This window comes from Nothobranchius furzeri, chromosome 17, assembly GCF_043380555.1.
Source record: "Nothobranchius furzeri strain GRZ-AD chromosome 17, NfurGRZ-RIMD1, whole genome shotgun sequence".
NCBI lineage: Eukaryota > Metazoa > Chordata > Actinopteri > Cyprinodontiformes > Nothobranchiidae > Nothobranchius > Nothobranchius furzeri.
Window position 1 is genome coordinate 44,712,179 of NC_091757.1, and position 19,216 is coordinate 44,731,394.

Consider the following 19,216-nt stretch of genomic DNA (forward strand, 5'->3'; position numbering starts at 1 on the left):
TCTCTCTCTCTCTCTCTCTCTCTCTCTGTCTCTCTCTCTCTCTCTCTCTGTCTCTCTCTCTCTCTCTCTCTCTCTCTCTCTCTCTCTCTCTCTCTCTCTCTCTCTCTCTCTCTCTCTCTCTCTCTCACACACACACACACACACACACACACACACACACACACACACACACACACACACACACACACACACTTTGGCCAGCTCAGTTTCTCCGTACACTGGCTGGCGTGTGACAGCAGAATTATGGAACAAATCTCTATATTTATTGTTTGTATTCATCACTGCAATAAACAAACCATTGTTCCAGGGTCATTTTCGACTAAATGTATGTTTAGACTGCTGATTTAAAGAGCTTTCCTGTCATCATCATCATCATCAGTACTTTCTGAGCAATAGCTTCCTAATAAATTCAAATAAGTGCTTCTGTTGTTGTTTAGTTTGCAGGAACAGAAAATAGATTTAGGCTCTTCATCACATGTGTTTACATATTTTTGCATGACAAACGGCACCTTTATAGGCTAAGTGATGTTTGTCCAACATGTAGCCCACCTCTCAGTGGCTGAAAACAGGCATCACCTAAACATGACCCTTGACTGGAAGACGTAGCTACAAGATGAACGAATGAATGAAAATTAAGGGTTGGGGGTAATAAAGAGCAGGATAAAACACAATATTACATTATATAATATAATTTTTTACCTTATTTTTCTTACATCATTCCTCCAGGTCATTTACATATCTGCGTTCAGGTCACAGGGGCTGCAGCCCTAGATGATAAGTCCAGACCGCCCTCATCCTAACTATCTCTACAACCTCTACTCGCGACATTCTGGGATGTTCCCAGGCCATCCTAAAGGTATAATCCCACCAGCATCTCCTGGGTTAATCTGGAGGCCTCCTGCCATAAGAAAATGCTCAAAACATCTCTTCAGGAGACACATATGAGACATAATCACCAAATGCCTAAACCAGCTCAAGCTAGCTCCTCTCAATGTGGAGAAGCAGCGGTCTGCACCCCCTCCATACCTTCGGTGGTTCGTTCTGGGGCTTCTGTCCTTCACAACTCCTATTTACTTTATATACACGGATTAGTTATTTCACCTATCAGTTTAGTTATTTATTAATTTCTGCTATACATACATTGTAATGACATTACTGTAATCAGTGTTATGAAGTTGTTATTAATGTTATATTTGTTATCACTGTTGTTAATAATAATGATCATATCTTCTTCCTGCTGCACTTCACTTGAAATGTGTTTGCCACCTGTTTGACTTGAGAAAACCTGCAACCGTCCGACTATAGGGCAGGCACTTAACTCTTCTGTTAACATCGCAACATGTAGAATTATTTTAGGATGTTTTCGTTTCTTTCTGGGTGACCCAGTGCCAGCTGAACCACTAAACTGGTAATCGACCTGATGACAAGGGATCCCTGCTTTATCAGAAACTTGAACTATTTTAGCTTTAATTGTTTCAGTGGTTTACCTTTAGAGAGCATATAACATATCTGTTCAAGAAAACAATCCTCTTCACCAGAAAGAACGTTTTTGAAACAAACCCTAACTAAATCTCTCAACTGTCAGGAGGAGAGATGTGTTTTTAAAGCTGTTGAACCCAGAAGCTGCTCATTAGACACAACATCATGTGACAGTGTTCTAACCTACAGAGATGTCTGCTCAGATCCACACACAGGTGATGAGAAAGGCAAGCTCCTCTCACCATCTCTGTCTTTTTTCTCCTTCTTCATCCATTCTAAAACACTGGTTTTCCATTTGTTCATTTTCCCAGGAAATTCTTGCACGATGGACCTATGCACGTGCACGAGCCCAGGCCTGTGCATGCATTAGCACATGTGCGTGTGTCTCCCCAAGTCCCAGAACAGTATTATTGTAAACATATCATTTGATGAGGCGAGTGGTTCAGGTTGCTGGCCGGCTGCCCTGCTTTCATTTGGAACTGAGCTGCCAACATCTGGCCTGTGTCAACACTCACTGACAGCATGTGTGTGTGTGTGTGTGTGTGTGTGTGTGTGTGTGTGTGTGTGTGTGTGTGTGTGTGTGTGTGTGCCTCACAACCAGAGCTGTCAGCCGGTGAATGGAGAACAGATCTGCTGAGATTAATCAAACATATAGCAATAATAAAAGGAGCCCTGTGCCTCCGAGCAGCCATTTTAAGAGCCTTGGGGAGCGGAGCCGCATCCTACAGGATGCCATGTGTGGTCATGTAGACAGGCATGCAGGCCAGATGGGATTTTACATGGAAACAGTCACAACCCAATGTAAAAATACCAACAATTAAAAGGTGAAAATAATCTCTCTTCTGTAAGTTGACAAACAGTGAGACGGTGTTTGGATCTATTGCCACGCATGGATTTTTAAAAAGTATTCATAGCATCAGATCAATAAAGTCCTTCCACTGGTGCTACAGAATAAATAAAACATAAAACAAACCCTCACAGTGCCTATAGTTGGATGCATTCAACTGTATATTTAGCATATTTCAACTTTGTTTGCTCTTTAGAAGAAAGACAACAGTAAAGATTTATCTAATCTTAATTTTAATCATAATTTTGCATCTTTTTTCATAAAAACACAAGAACTTCAGATGATGAGGATTTATATTTGAAGGATCTAACCCCCAATCAGAGCAGATTATTGTGTTTTCTTTTCACCTGTATGTTATTCTCTGCTTCCTCATCAGTATTGCAAACACATGAATGAGTAGCAAAGCTGTTAAAATAAAAAAAGTCTTCAACATGCAGACAGGAGACACATTCATTCCTCATTCTCCATGAACTGTAAATAAAAGGGAGTTATTTTTTGCAGCATCTCTATTCGCATCATGTCGGGCCCTCTGTTCTGTGCTCCTGTGTGTGTCAGTGGCTGCTCTGGAGCATCTCTCCATGTGAGGATGAACCATCACCTGCTGCGCAGCGTGCCTGTATCACGTTTCTGGAAGAACCACAGAGGAAACAACTGTGAGCTTAATTTAGTTTAATAAAAGCTTTTGTGTCATTTATTTCACGTTTGTGAAAAAGCATTTTTTAAAATAATTTTGTGTATTTTATTTATTTTTTGCACCTCATTTTAATTATTTGATGTTCCTTTTGATAAAAATTGAGCCATTTTGTGTCTTTTGTTCATTCTCCATGTCTTTAAGTGTTTCTGTGACACTTTAGAGTATTTTAATGTCACACATCGACAGTTTTAGGACTTTGTGGTTATTTAACATCCTTTCATTCCCCATTTCTGCCCTTGTTTTTATTGTTTGTTTTCAATGACGTATTTTATTACAATGCTGGGATGAGAATCAAGGGAACTCTTCCTCTTCTGAGGCCCCTGGGCCCGAATCTTCTTATGGTGGAACTGAAGAGAAATATAAAAACAGAGCTTTTCTAACTTGAGCTGCCCAAGTTACAATGACCTAATTGATGGTGGGGTGGGGGGAATCAAACCACGGTAGAAAGAAACACACACACACACACACACACACACACACACACACACACACACACACACACACACACACACACACACACACACACACACACACACACACACGCCCATGCACACATGCACGGAAATCACTACAAGCAAAGTTTGATCAGCTGAAGTTGGTGAAATTTTATATCTCAGTTGTGCATCTTTGTTTCAGTTTATCATCTCACATCTAAATAATTGCGCCAAACTCAGACTTTACTGGATCGTATTTCATTCCCACTCTGAAATCTGAGATTTTAATCATGATAGTATATTTCCAAACAACTCAACCAGAAAGTTCCCTCCACCAAGCAGTCTGATCTATTTGTTCGAATGGGCCATCTGATCCAAATCCTCATTGGACCTTAGATGTTGGGGCATAGCTAGAGCTGGTGTGATTCCTCAGCTCTAGTTAAAGCTGAGCTCAGATGTATTTGGGTTGTCTGGCTGAGGGATGGAGCCTGTTTGCCTACCGGGGCTGAAAACTCTGCAGGGGGCCTTGCCTGATCTGCTGCACCATCCGACAGCTTAATTAGTGTTTCACTGCTGCACTCATACGCAGTCTGCACGCACACACGCACACACACACACACACACACACACGGTTTCTCTTTTCCACACACAGGAGTATAGCTCGTTAGTCTAATAAAGAGCCATTAGAAGGTTAAATGTGGGTCTCATTAAACATTAGTCATTTACTACCATGCATAATAAGACTCTCTGGTGTCATTATGATAACTGCTCATATGGCTGTGAAAGTGAAGAGTCAACTCATGCAATGTTAATTTGCCATGCCACGGTCTGGGACTTGTCCCGTCTCCTCCTGAGAGAATGAACACCATGAGAATTGGGTAAGGCCACTTCCCGCCAAAAGAGTCTAAAAGCCTAAAAATCATTACAGGAGGGGATCTTGTGTCGTCGGTGTGTTCTGCAAACAAAATCTGGATGAAAATCTGATATTGTTAAAGTGCAAGAGGCGTAACCAATCTTTCTCGATCTAAACGGAGCTTTTGTTTTAACTCTAACGACGTTACAGTTTTGGTTACAGCCACATAGAAAACAGATGAGCCGTGACGGTGGAAAGCACTTATAAAGAGAGCATTAAAACATTGAAGCTGCCAACTCTTTGACTTAGCGGATAAAGCCTCTGGGAAAGTTGGGCGTAGGGACGATAGAGGCAAGGCGTTGTGAGAATGTCAAACAGCAGGCGGCTGTGCAGTGTGACAACACAGATGAGCTGTTTGAAGCCTTGTTTAGGAGCAACAGCCCACCGCTAACCTGCAGAAACAAAGTGTTGGCAAAAAGATTCACAGCAGCACGAAAGCTGATGGTGAAACTGCTAAACTGATTGACAAAATTCCCTTTCAGTCAGGTCCATAACTGCACATCGGGTAGGTTTTACATATTATTGTCCACAGGGTGACGATGAGCGTGGGTAAAGCTCCGTGCTACGTGTTTTAAAATTAATTCCTCTCTATACTTCCTGCATGTTTTCAGCAAATGTAAAACCTACAAAACAGATCACTTGTGGACAGGTCTGTCTGGTTGCTTTATTAATTGGATGTAGCGGTTTTGAAGATGTAGTGCTTTCCCCCACCGTGCCCAGATTGTTAAGGCAGATTGGTCAGACTATTATTTTTATTGCTGACAGGCTGCAGCGGAGTTAAATCTGCGTACATGAGAAAACGTCCCAGGATTCATCGAGCGAAACATCTGTTTAAAAAATAGGAATGAAACCAGTCCCTTAATTGGAAAAAGTGTTTCTGTACTGTGTGCTCTGCACTTTGATGTTAGGAGTCATAAAATATGCAGTAATTTAATATTAGTTCCCTTTTGGCAGCTCATTTATCTCCATACCTGACAATTTAACACACCCATAACTACTTGGAGTTTTAAGTGTCATTTTGGAGGAAATGTGTCTTTTTCTTTCCATCTTTATTAAAATAAAGTTCTTGTCAGTTGTTTTTCATTTAAAAATGGTTCATTTGGATGTTCTGTCATGTCCTCCTGAGTTGTTTATGATGTTTTCATCATGTAATGTTTTATGACAGCTTGTGTAATGATTGTGGTGATGTTCAGCTGCATATAGCTTTAACGTGTGTGAGTGTGTGTGTGTGTGTGTGTGTGTGTGTGTGTGTGTGTGTAATCAGCTTGTCTTGAATGACACACCACAGTTACAGACAAACTTGCTAATTTACTGCCTCCAGAACATATGTCACTTTTTTCCTGCTCTGATGTTCATCAACACACAACAACATATATCACACCAGAGCTCCTTCACATCTGCCCAGATGTGCAGCTGTCAGAGAAACTTTGTATCCAGACGAGTTTCGCTCACGATCGCTCAACCCTAACCCGATTCCCATACAGATCACTTTTTGTGTTTATGATGAAAAAATGTTTTTGCTGTTGCAATCCAGTAAGTCAATAAACTTAAACCTCATTTTATCCCAAATCTTCCGATCCCAGTGGTGGATGTTGTGATGTGTCCGTGTGCTTGGCTGCAGATATTTCCCCCTGAAGAAAAACAAGAAACAAAATATCTGCAACTTTGACGACAAAAGAAAGAAAGAGAAAAATACACACATCTGATCACTTTAATCTACAAGAACAGGAAAAAAATCTTTTCCCTGTTAACACTTTCAGGTCATTATTTCAATCACAAAATGGATTTTTCACATTAAACAACCATGCATGTCACAGTCGCTATCATATATTGTCAGAACCTGCAAAGGTTTTATTTTTATTGTGCAGTGTCTGTCTAAGTGTGTATGCACAGCATGAAAACTCGCTTTGGCCTTGTGCCATGCAGCTGGAAGCCATCATAGAACCAATTACTTTCTGTCTTCTGCTCTCTCTCTCTCTCTCCCTCTTCCTTCTTTTTCTTTAGTCGTTCACTTGATCTCTCTCCTCCCTCTGCTTTCATTCTCTCTCTCTGTCTGATTTTAATTTTTCAGGTCTGTCTCTTACTAAACCGAGAACTCGATTTACTGTTAACCCCTTCACCTACACCATCAAACTCACTTCATCCACGGCGCTCTCTCAGACTATCTCCAACATCATCTCCTCCTATCTCCAAGTTTATCTCGAGGGCTTTTAATTTAAACATCTTTTTTCATCCTACGGTATTAATCATACACTTTAAACTTGAGAAAAGGGCAGAAGGAGAACAAACTCTGATCTCAGACTGTAAACCAAATGAACATGTCACCATGGTGAGGGATGGAGGAAGTGAGAGAGTTAACAGTGTAAACAAATGAGGAGGATAATGAGGATGAAGTACTGCTCAGAACAAGTACGCCTTTGTTTCTACTCATACCTGCTGCTCCTTCCAGCCCTCTTGTTGTTGCACACACACACACACACACACACACACACACACACACACACACACACACACACACACACACACACACACACACACACACACACACACACACACACACACACACACACACACACACACACACACACACACACACACACACACACACACAACACAAACACACACACACTCACACTGTGGTGCATAAATTGTGTTCTGGGCTTCTGGAATCTGCACTTTATTGAATGTTGGGAACTTTATTAATCTAATGGGAGATCAAAGAGGTTTGTGTAAGCATCTGTTGTGAGCATTAATCAGAATTAGGTTCTGCAAAGTTGTCCTCACATGTCTTCACTAGTTTGATAACAATCAAAACCTGAGACCAAAATAAGAAAGAAACAATTTGGCTACTTGAGATTTAGAAGGTTTTAGATAACAACCGTCATTATGAATGTTCATCGTTCTCCCGAGGAGTCTGATGCTAAATGTGAAAGGTCTTTGTTTTTCTCTGTAATTAGGAACATTCAGATTCACGGTGCAGACGGTGAGTCACTAAATGCTACAATGATGACATCATACTAAATGCAGTAGATCTGTGTGTTATAGATCACACTAAAGCAGCCAGAAGCAACTCTTAGACCACCTTCATCCAAATGAAAACACAATAAATCACTGCAAATCAACATCTTACATTTGGTGAATGAAAACGCCATTCATACAGTTTTAAATCTGGTCCCCCATTGTCAACATTTTAGACTAAAGCAGGCTTTTAAGTATTGCTTTCCTGTTTGGTGGGGGCAGTGGTCGGTTGGCAAAACCACACTAAGCGCAACAATCCAAAATACTTTTAATTCAGAATTTTTTAAGCAAAAACGGGTGTTTAGACGCAATATAACCTTTTAGTTAAATGTAATATTATTACATGTAATATTAAATTATCAGAGTAAACATTAAAGGAGACATAATATGACTATTTTTAAAACACCGGGACTTGATGTCAGTAGTCTGCTATTAGGTTTGCTTGCAGTGATGTTTATAATCCAGCAGGTGTCAGCAGACCAACATGGCGACACAGTGTTGAGACAGTATTGATACAGTTTGGGTAATGTGCCGAAAAGCCTCACGAGGCCTCATCTACACATCTAGAGTTTAGCCATTTCATTCTTGACATTTTCAGTACCTTCCAGAATGAGTCATTTCAGGGCTCTGTCACTTTAAAGAAAACAGTCGGGTCAAGCTACGTCCACCTATCCCTTGCACAAGCTGCTATAATCTGAGAAGCTCAGATATCTGGAAGGGTGTTTGGAGCATCAACATATACTCTGGACATATAATGTCCAGAGGCTGAAATCATAAGGTTTTGTTTCCAAATGGGAGGTTCCCACCACTGCCGTTTTGACCGTGTCACATGTCTCGTCACGCCCAGACAATCTAAAAATGGAAAAAGAAGTGGAGCTGAGGGTGGGGCTGGTACGTTTGGAACAGAGTTGGAACAAATGAACCAGTGTAGCTACTAGCTAACTTAGCTAACCCAAGAAGCCAAGAAGGGCTCTGGGGACTGGGGTAGCCAAACTGCATGTTCGACTGGCTCCTGTGCAAGGCGGTAGAAATACTGGTTGCCTGTGGAGATCTAATATGGACCGGGACTGTTAAATTAAGCAGAGCCTCAGACCACGGCCTTTTACGTCAGCTCATGCTCCACGCTTGGAGATCAGCGGGACGTTGGCTACATGCTAACCCGAAGCTAATGGAGTTTTCCCTTGCATTTTTAGCAAGAAAAACACAGTGGAGCAACCCCAAAGTGAATGGCAGGCATCTCTCTCCCTCTCTCTAAAGCGCTAAGCATGATTGGAAATTAAGTATGAGACAACTGACAGATGCTCATTAGTTTATCATAGTCAAGTATTAATATGTAATTAACTGATCAATACTATTTAAATTGTCTGTACATACTAGTAATCTGTACAATATTGTATTGTTTATTGTTTATTTATTTGGCAGACGCTTTAATCCAAAGCTACATACAATTTTTAACTTGTAGGGCATGTTGTGATCTGTAGGAGAAACCGGAGTACCCGGAGGAAACCCACGCATGCAGGAGGAGAACATGTAGCTGCATGCAGAAAGGCCACAGCTGGGTTTCGAACCTGCAACCTTCTTGCTGCGAGGCAGCAGTGCTAACAACTGCGCCACCATGCAATGTTGTAATATTAGCACACGAGTTTAAGCTACACCTGCTGCTTCTCCACACATCCCTCTGGTTTGTCTCCGCTCTCTATGGTTTTGGTCCATCATAAGTATAATTATAAACATTTAAAGGTTCTTCTGTCAGAACTGGCATTCACTGGATTAAGCTAACAGGACTCCCTCAGCTGACGTCACTTGGTTTGGCCCCAAAAAAAAAATTCCCACAAAAATTACTCTAAAAGCCTGAATAATTATAAAAAAAAAATTTTAAAACGAGTTTCTACTACGTTTATCTAAACACTGGGTCATAGGGGTCTCTAACTTTCACTTAGCTCTTTAATGTAAGTTCCACTAAACTGCCACACTAATGATTAGACGTGTCTACAGCACCATTAGACACTCATCTCTACAGGTTATCAGCAAAAAAACAAACAAAAGTTAATTCAGGTGTTACTCGCTCTTTAAACCTAACATGGTTTTTTGAACCAGGCTGTGAACATGCTTATTTATGCTGTGAAATTGGCATTTTTAACATGGGTGTCAATGAGGATTTGCTCACTTCTAGTGCCAGCCCCTAATGGATGAGGGTGGAACAGCAATTTTTGCCACTTCTGTGCTGGCTTCGTTTTCACCCCAGAATCATGGGGACCTGGTTTGGACCACTTCTCCTAATAATGCTCATTTGTCACATCACAAATAGGACATTTTAAAAATATCTTCTTCTAGGCAGGCAAAAAAAAAAAAAAAAAAAAAAACTAGGTCTGCTATTTAACTGACAATTTTTTTTTAGAATAAATGTTGTTTGCATTGATTTTTGTCATCAGAGACAATGATTTCATTATTTTCATAATTAGAGAATGACCTTCATTTCTGGTTCTATTAGTAATAGTTAACTTGGACTAGTTCTATGCCTTTCTGTGTGTTTTTATAAAGGTAGCTGAAGGCTGAACTTTCTGCTGGATCTAATGAGGAATTAAAGGGGCCCAGAGGTTTGATCAAGTTTCTTCCTTTCACTTGGAAAAAGTAGAAAAATGCAGAGAATGCACACAGCTATTTTAAAAAAGTTCCACTCCTACATCAGTGTTGATTTAGCATCATGTTAATAAAGATTAGCTACATTTGAGTGTTTATATTTTTTGTTTAAGTGGTTAAAAAAGACGTAGACAAATAAAAAACTTCAGATTTTGCATTTGCTAATAATTTCCTTGGATTTTGAGTGTCTGATGTTACCATTTTCGGATAAATAATGTAGCCGCCTTTTTACTTGGTTATTTATGTTATTGCACTTTAACATCAGTGAGACTTTAACTAATAATTTAACCCGGTCAAACCACACCCCATCATCTGGCCTTCATGGTCTACATTCCTCCTACTTCCTAAATTGGCCATATAAGTTAATAAAAACAGAAGTTATTTTTAAAATTAACATTTACTCAGCCAGAGAAATGGTAGCTAAAATCTCTTGAGGGTCTGTGGGTGCAATGTGAGACAAGAAAAAGCATTTAAAACACAATCAGTCATAAATCAAACATCATCTGAGCTCAATGGACTTCAGAGACTGTCTCCTTCATGGTTAGCTAACCTAAACGTACACCTCTCTAAAGTCCAAGTCTAGTTAATTAAAGCCAATGGCATTTTAATCACATAGGAAAACATAAATGAAAGGGTATTTAATAAACAAGGTTTATAAGAGAACCTCTTTGGAGCTGGAAAGATTTGAACCCAGCTGCTTGGAGTTGTTTGTGAATTTAAAGCTACTTTATGCTGCAGCAATGCAGCGTTTAATAGAGCGTTACAGTATACCAGTTAATATCACTCAAATCATTTGCTGATTTATCTTTAGAGGCACTAACTTTAAAAAACACAGAAGTTGCCAGTAACTGAAAGTACAGGCAGACAATGATGTAATTTATTACTACAAATATAAACTGTTAGGCCTTTTCCTTCACACTTTAGCATGGGTCCTGCAGACTTCAACATAATTGAGAATTTTGTTTTACATTTCTTATCAAGGGAATCAAAAAAAATCTGTATATTTTAATAATGTCAAGGGTAGTTTTTGTGTTCACAGCCCAGTGATTAGCTGCTGGAGGTGGGCTTTGTTGCACCTAGAAACCAAAACCTGCTCCTTGATATGAGACGCCACAAGCAGTCAGCAGGAACATGAATTTAATGAGTTTTAGTGTAATGTCCGGTGGTAAAAACATACACCAAATAGGAGGAAAAAAATTTAATTCCTTCTTAAATAACAAACTAAATATGTTAGAAACAAACTTTGAAAAGTGTTTTCTTTGCATGTAAAAATGCAGAGTGACAGAAAACCATCATGCAAAGAATGTTTCACTGTGCAGAAGGAGGCCACTCATGAAAAGGGGGGCAAATTGCAACAAGTAACACTCTAAGGCACAGGCGTGCACACACACACACACACACACACACACACACACACACACACACACACACACACACACACACACACGGAAAAGTGGCCGGGCGTCAGGCCAGATGCTCCAAGAGAAGGAAACTCACATTCTTGTGCTGGGGAGTCATCAAGTATCAGGTTCCATAGACTCTGGTGGGAGCTGAAGCCCCTCACCTCACACACACACACACACACACACACACACACACACACACACACACACACACACACACACACACACACACACACACACACACACACACACACACACACACGCACATACGTACGCACACACGCACATACACGCACGCACGCACACACACACACGCATGCACGCACACAACAACCTTTCCAGAGTTGCATTTGATCCTGAATGTTGCAGGCAGATTTTAGGTCTCAAACAAAAAAAAATGTTAGAAAAGATTTAATGAGACAAATGGACACATAGGAATGTGTTAGACGTGTGGGGCTCACAGAGGAGGGGCTGCGCGGTGAGGCTGCACGGCGACGCAGCTGGTGGCGCGGTTGCCTCACAGTGAGAAGATCACAGGTTTGAATCCCAGTTGCTGCCTTTCTGCTGGAAGTTTGCATGTTTTCCCCAAGCATGTGTGATACTCTGGTTTCAACTTGATTGGCATTGACCCTGGGTGTGAGTGAGTCTGTGACTGGTTGTCTCTTGTCCCTGTGATGGAATAGCAACCTGTCCAGGGTGGACCCTTCCTCTTACCCACTGACTGGTAGAGAAAGGCAGCTGCTCCCTGCTACCCAACTAAGGAGAAGTGATAAAGAGAATGAGTGAGTCCTCAGAGATCACCATGAAGACAGATGATTCCAGACCAAACTGAGGTGTAATCTCTGCCTCTGTCCACTAGATGTCAGCATATGTACACTTTCCCTACAGAGATGGAGGGTTTTTACTCTTTTTCTCCAGCATCAGTTTCAAATACATTCAGCAGCACATTTTACATAAAACTGTTAATTTCATATTTTTTGTCATTTTTGTTGTGTGAGAACGTGAATGTTTAAAACTACTTCCACTTCCTTGCTTTTGTTCTTGTGCAAAATTGTTTTAGTGAAGTAATCTAGAGATGGAGGACATGATGACCTAATAGAAGAGTGGAGAAAATATTAAACACATATTATTTCAATTTAAAATAGAAAGACAACATGTGAAACACGTTTATGTGTTTTTTAATGATCATATCTATAAAATGTAACCATGTGTTATAGAAATGTTATTTTTATTATTTCTTGATCACTGATGCAATTAACTGAATGTAATATGTATTATTCTATGCCTGAATGCATGCTCATTTATTCAGACACACCCACACATTCCTTTAAGCCACTGACGCACACACACACACACACATACACTTCTACCCCCCCCCCCCCCACCACCCCCCTTGTTCCTTTCTTATCTTATGTTATAAATAAACCTTGAGATCAGGGGTTTGGGGCAGCTGACTCGTGCTCCTACACCCTCATTGCAATTTGGAGACTTGTCTGATTCTTTTGTCTATTTTTCTCTGGATGCAGACACTGGGTTGTTGATAAAATCCCCGACACCATGTTTAATCAGATCAACAATTTTAAATGTTTCATTATGATTTCATTAATTTGGTTGCAGGTGCATTACCATTACAAAGGGGGTCAGAGTATCATGATGTTTTCATATATATACATAGTCTGAGCTATTTTCTGTCCAGGTACCAGAGCTCAGTCTCTTCCAGGCACTCAGATTTGAACTGCAGCTTCCTGACATCTCCTGGCAGGAGGCACCAGCCTCCGGGGTCAATCCAGGACATGGAGAGATCATGCATCTCTGTGTTCCCCTGCTAGGGCTGCAGCCTCATCTCAAGCACAAGCAACCAGAGATGTCAATGGATCACCTGAAACAATTTCCTAAAAATGTTACTGGAAAGATCTATAGAAGTTTGTTATATTTCACCAACACATTTGTTCTCCATGCCTCTTTTAATCAGATAACAAATCTCTGCATCATTGTTTGAACCTTATATCTGTTTGTTGTTTCAGTATACGATAGGGGACCTAACAAAAACTTTCAGTTCCTACTGAGAACATTTTGTCTTGTCCTTTGATTCGTTCTGTTGCTGGCTGTTTAAATAAACCTTCCTAATCCAGCACACACTGTTCCTTATACTGAACTCTAATAAAACTCAGTAGTCACAAGCTCAATCTTGTGTTTTTGAGTATCATTTCCATTTTTACTTGTTGATATGCAGTCTGTTAAAGGGGGGGTTCACTGAAATTTTTTTATAATTATTCTTTCTGATTATAATAAGTAACTATGAGTTTTTCATGCAGGCTGAACATGAAAATAGTCTCCTACACCTATCTCGTGCATTAGCTTCTCATAGAAAGTAGACGGTGAAAATCTAGGATTTGAAAAGCCCGACAGATCTATGTCACATTGTCACTTAACATTCATGGACTCACCCATCTTGGCTTGCAACGGGGAAAGCTGTTGTTGGTTATGGTCCAGGAAGCATCAGAGAACGTCTTGGCTGGTAGAAGCTAACTGTTAGCATTAGCAACTCCACCATATGGCAAAACTCCTCCAGGCTTGTGCTATTTGTGGAGATGAAACATCCATGTTGCAAAGCAAACACAGTCAGTGGTAGAAACGAGTAGCTCTTACTATCCAAACAGAGGTGAGATGTTCAAATATCAGGAAACAAGACTCCAAAACCTGCCGTGCTAAGCTCTCCACTGGTGTGGCATTCTGCTTGTTCTTAAAACAGGGGAATCTGAGCCCCCCACCCCCCTCCACCCCCCCACCCCCCCACAACCCCCATCCCAAACCGAGTACGACTTACAAGGTATTCATTCACAGAGACTACTACAAATGTATTGATTAAACGAGTGTTCCACCCCTTTAAAAACTGTCACTCCAATAAAATGTCTGTGTATTTAAATGTTGCTGCATTTCTTGTTTCAGATGACTTCATTTACAGTGAAACGTTTCCTCCAAAAAGCATTCTAAAGTCTGCAGATTTATCTGGAGCTTTGAAGAACTTCTAAGCACAAACAGCTGATTTTGGAATGGTGTGTATTACAGAACACTTTTATTCAGTTTTTACTGTGTAAAATCAGAAATGTAATCAAATGATACAGAAAATCCATAAAAGATACAGAAGTGAAATTAGTCACTCTTTGAGGATATTAAACATCAACACTTAAACTGCAACAGACGTGTCTTCTTTTAACATTATTATTAAGAATTTCATTATTGATTTTACTTAGAATGTTTAGTGAAGATGCATCATGGAAGAACCAGAACCAGGACTCAAAGACTTATCAGGACTGGGTTAACCTCTGACATTTTAAGCTAATTATTGAAACTTTCCGACACAAAGTTCGTCATTTCTGACATTAGATTCAGAACTGCGTGGAAAAATACTGACTCTGTCAGGGCTCAGCCTACTGCAGTTAAGTGGTCTACTTATCCTTATCTCTAAAATGTCTTCCCAAGGCACCACACTACGGATCAGGGAATATAAACATCCAAGTGAAAAAAAAATCACATAATATTAATTCTGCTCACTCTTTATCATGATCAGGTTCCTGAACAATGTTATTTTAGGCTAGAATAAATCGCTGACTTAACCTGAACTTGTTCACCAACGATGAAGGAAGATAAGTGACAGAATTAAAATCATTTTTAAAATGTTTTTAACAACCAGATTGTATCTGTAAAGATCCAAATATGATAAAAATTGCTTCGACCGAGTGCCAAGGATGCCTGGGATGAATGATGACCACAGGAGGTGCGTGTGAGGGAGAGGTGGAGTTTTCCTTTGTTATAAAAGCTTTGTTTCAAACTGCTTGTAATACAGCTCAAAGGCTGCCCATATGTGCCTGCTTGGAACATATGACTGGACCACACTGCACAAAGGTAAGGCCATTTGGAAATGCTTGCTGCAATCTGCAGAGTCCTGCAGAAGCTGATGTAGGATGAGAATTGTGCTTTCGTGCACATTATGAGAAGAAAACATTTTTTTATTATTTTCTTTAACATGCATCTTTAATTCAAATAACCATTTAACATTTTATGTGCAGTCCAGCGTGTAAATTATGCTAAAATAAAAATTGCTTTTATCTTCTCAGAATATTCCCAAGAACAGGAGCTGCACTTCCTCAGATGCTCACTCAACCAGTTGTCCTCACATCTTTACTGTAAGCCGGTCTGCTCGCTACACATCAGAGGTCAAATTTCATAATCATTTAGTTCAAAACTAACTTTCACTCTTGACAACTATTCAAGGAGCTCCAACCACTGATGTCGAACTCTGACCTTTCATCCGAGTATGGCCACTCACTCGATAAGAAAAGTGAGGGCCAAGAGGTGCCTGGAGCACCGACATGTCGGCGGAGAGTTAAGACCTCTTTTCTCAAAGGAGTGTCCTACATCTCAGGAGACATGGAGGTGTTTGGGAAATGGATGGAAAGTAAGTCACTATTAACACACAGAAATCTTGCTTTCCTGGTTTTGCAGAGACCAAATGAGTAATGAGAGAATAAATAAATAACGAATGTCAGGAATGGGAACTTAAAAGTGCACCCTCAAGGCTAACTGTTCTATGTAGTTTAATAGACCTGAAAAAATGTGCAGTGCACGAAGCCAAAGGGGACACGGGCAATCTTAAAACATCTCAAACACAAAGTCTTCTGCTAAATGTTTTTCTAAGTGTTTTGCTTTCATGGTAGGTAAAGTTGTTGTTCATTTCCCCTCCCCCCCAGAGCAGTTTTTCTTGCTGCAGCTGCTGGACTGGGTTCTGCGTGGAGCAGCTCAGGCGATGTTTGTCAACAACCCTCTGAGCGGACTCATCATTTTTGGAGGTCTCATTCTGCAGAACTACTGGTGGGCTCTGAATGGTTTTATTGGGACGCTCTTTGCAAATATTTCTGCTCTCATCCTACAACAAAACAGGTAAAAATACAAACTACATAATTCCTTTGCATAAACATAACTGCATATTTCTTCACCAAAAACAAATAAATATAAACAAAAATGGTCTTTTCCTAAGTTTTATGATACGTTTTTTTCAGAGGGGCAATAGCTGCAGGGCTGTATGGTTACAACGGGATTCTGGTGGGTATGCTGATGGCCGTGTTCTCCACAGCAGGCGACTGGTACTGGTGGCTGCTGCTGCCTAACATCTTCATGTCCATGATGTGGTGAGATGTCACACTTAGCATTGCTTAACTATAAAATAGAATGAAGAAAGTAGAATGTTGTTTTTTGGATGTTTGTTCTGATTTAATGACTCCTGATGGTGATATTCTGTCTTGTGTTTTAGCCCAGTTGTGTCCAGTGCTCTTGCATCTATCAACAGCCGCTGGGACCTGCCAGTGTTCACTCTGCCCTTCAACATCCTGGTGTGTGTCCACATGGTCGCCACCGGACACTACAACCACTACTTCCCCCAGGTCCTCATCCAACCTCCCTCAGAGCTCCCTAACATCTCCTGGGCTGACATTGATGTAGCAAAGGTCAGTGACACGACATGTGACCTCTCTGAACGCCGGTGAAATGTAGCTGCTGTGCATTTATGATGTTGTACCAGAATGTTCTTGTATTTTCAAGACTTGCACAAAATTAGAAAGACATTGATCCCATTGTAGAGTTAACCATCTCGAGGTAGCAGCGGCGGCACCAGGGGGGGGCGCTATAGCTATCCCTGGATTAGTCATTGCACCCCCATAGCACCCCCAAGTAAATATTAGATTTTTTCAACAATTTAATTTTAATTTAACGTGTGGATGTGATCATATTTAACATACAACAAAAATAATCTGGATAATCCTGGATGAAGAGAGTCAACCCTCAACCGCCACAGCAGAGGGTTTTGCCACTGGAAATGCTAACACTAACGTTAGCTAACCTTGCAACACTATAGATGGTTTTCTGTGTGGCTGTATGTGTTTATGATTTCATGGAATAGTCAGCGATTGTTCATGTTTATGATGTATATTAATGATTGTTTCAGGTGTTGTTGAGGTGTTGTGCACACATGTGTATCTGCTAGTGTTGAAGGTGTTTTAGAGAACAATAGGTACGCATGACCACTTCCTTTATAGCACCCTCAATAAAAAAGACTAGCTCCTTCATAGCACCTGCAGAAAAAAATTTCTGGAGCCGCCACTGGGAGGTAGGCGTCGCAGATTTGCAGCAGTTAAAACCTGCCTACCTGGTTACTCCACATACGTAATTCATGAGCCTTTTTTTAACTTTGAAATACCCCTGAAGGACTTAGTTATTCGTCCTTTTACCAGAACTTATTTTGAGCCTGAGAGGGTTAAATGTTTCACCCACTCATGCAGGCAAACATTTTCAAATATTTTGTCAAACCGTTTAAATGTTATGCAGCGCACATACCTGCACAGATAAAAATCTATAATTTTGTCCTTTTTTCTTTTTAAGCTGTTTAGGTCCGTGCCTGTGGGAATAGGCCAGGTTTACGGCTGTGACAATCCCTGGACAGGAGGGATGTTCATCATCTCCCTCTTCATCTCCTCTCCCATCACATGCATTCATGCTGTTGTGGGATCTGCAGTGGGTATGGTGTCAGGTGAGTAAATGAGACGAAATCTAGATGAAAATAATTTAAACTGTTGGATGAAGATAATCCAGACTCGAACAAAATTCAGTTCTGATCCTGCTGTTCGTGTGGGTTGTGCTTTCTAGGTTTGGCTTTAGCAGCTCCGTTTGAAAACATTTACAACGGTATTTGGGGATACAACAGCGCGTTGGCCTGCGTAGCTGTTGGAGGAATGTTCTACGCACTCACCTGGCAGGTGCATCTGCTCGCCATCACTTGTGGTGAGTAGACTACTGGAGATATCTGAAAAAGCATCTAATCTGGCCAAGATGACACTATGGAATTTCTAAACTGACGTCACATTTGCAATCTTGTACCATGCAGCTTTCTTCTCTGCATACCTTGGCTCAGCCATTGCCAACATCATGTCCAGGGTAAATCTTTAAAACTTTAATCCAAACAAGGTGTATTAACCTTAAATATTTAACTAATTGCTGTTCATTTGTGTCCATCAACAGTTTGGTCTACCAGCATGCACTTGGCCTTTCTGCCTCTCTACCCTCATCTTCCTCCTCCTAACCACGGGTACCAAAAGGATTTTCAAGCTGCCACTGGCTGAAGTCACCTACCCTGAGAAAAACTTGGCTTTCTACTGGAAGCTGAAGAAGCAGGAGAAAGCAGAAAAGGACAAAAAGAAGCAGAAAGACAGAGAGGAGCAGCAGAAAGCCATCCAGGAGGAAATTCAACGAAATGAGAAAGAGCTACTGAGAATAGAGCTTCAAAGAATGGAACAGGATAAAAATAAAGACAGTCAAGTGGAGGTCAAAGTGCCTGAGGAGGAGTCACAGGTGTGTGAAGATGGAGGAAATGGGAGAAATGGTTTGACTGAGGTCATTCTTGCTAAATAATTTCAATTGTGTATTCCTAAAGACATTATAATTTTATTTTTCATTCATCTAAAGAGTTCTAACTGTTTGAGTGTCAAGTAATAAAAACAAACCTGCAAAAACTTCAGTCTGAAAGATGATTTCTGTAAAGAATCTTACATAAATGCATCAGTATTTTGCATTTTTTTAGAAGAGAGATCTCTGAAAATAAGCTGCATGGTCTCTGGCTGCATCACGTGTCAAATTATCAATCAAGAGTGTGTTTCTTTAAACAAACTATCAGTAAATATGAATCTGAAACAGTTAAGAAACTGCTGTGATGGTTTGAGTTTAGGCACTTATCACAGA

The 19,216-nt window shown here is 40.5% G+C and overlaps 1 protein-coding gene and 1 long non-coding RNA gene across 2 annotated transcripts; one reads left to right on the plus strand and one right to left on the minus strand.

Annotated features, from left to right (window-relative positions):
- Positions 1–2,824: 2,824 nt before the first annotated feature.
- LOC129152988 (uncharacterized) lies at positions 2,825–14,014 on the minus strand. The gene is made up of 3 exons (XR_008559218.2): positions 13,876–14,014; positions 5,921–5,998; positions 2,825–2,953 (listed from the first exon to the last, which is right to left on the minus strand). It is a non-coding gene; the product is annotated as an uncharacterized lncRNA (long non-coding RNA).
- A 952-nt stretch (positions 14,015–14,966) lies between these two features.
- On the plus strand, positions 14,967–18,995 carry slc14a2 (solute carrier family 14 member 2). The gene is made up of 10 exons (XM_015972548.3): positions 14,967–15,334; positions 15,547–15,615; positions 15,704–15,887; positions 16,180–16,369; positions 16,489–16,617; positions 16,740–16,932; positions 17,864–18,011; positions 18,128–18,262; positions 18,366–18,415; positions 18,500–18,995. Exons 1-10 carry the CDS (start codon positions 15,191–15,193, stop codon positions 18,887–18,889), a joined length of 1,632 nt encoding a protein of 543 aa, XP_015828034.3. The 5' UTR covers positions 14,967–15,190; the 3' UTR covers positions 18,890–18,995.
- Positions 18,996–19,216: the final 221 nt, after the last annotated feature.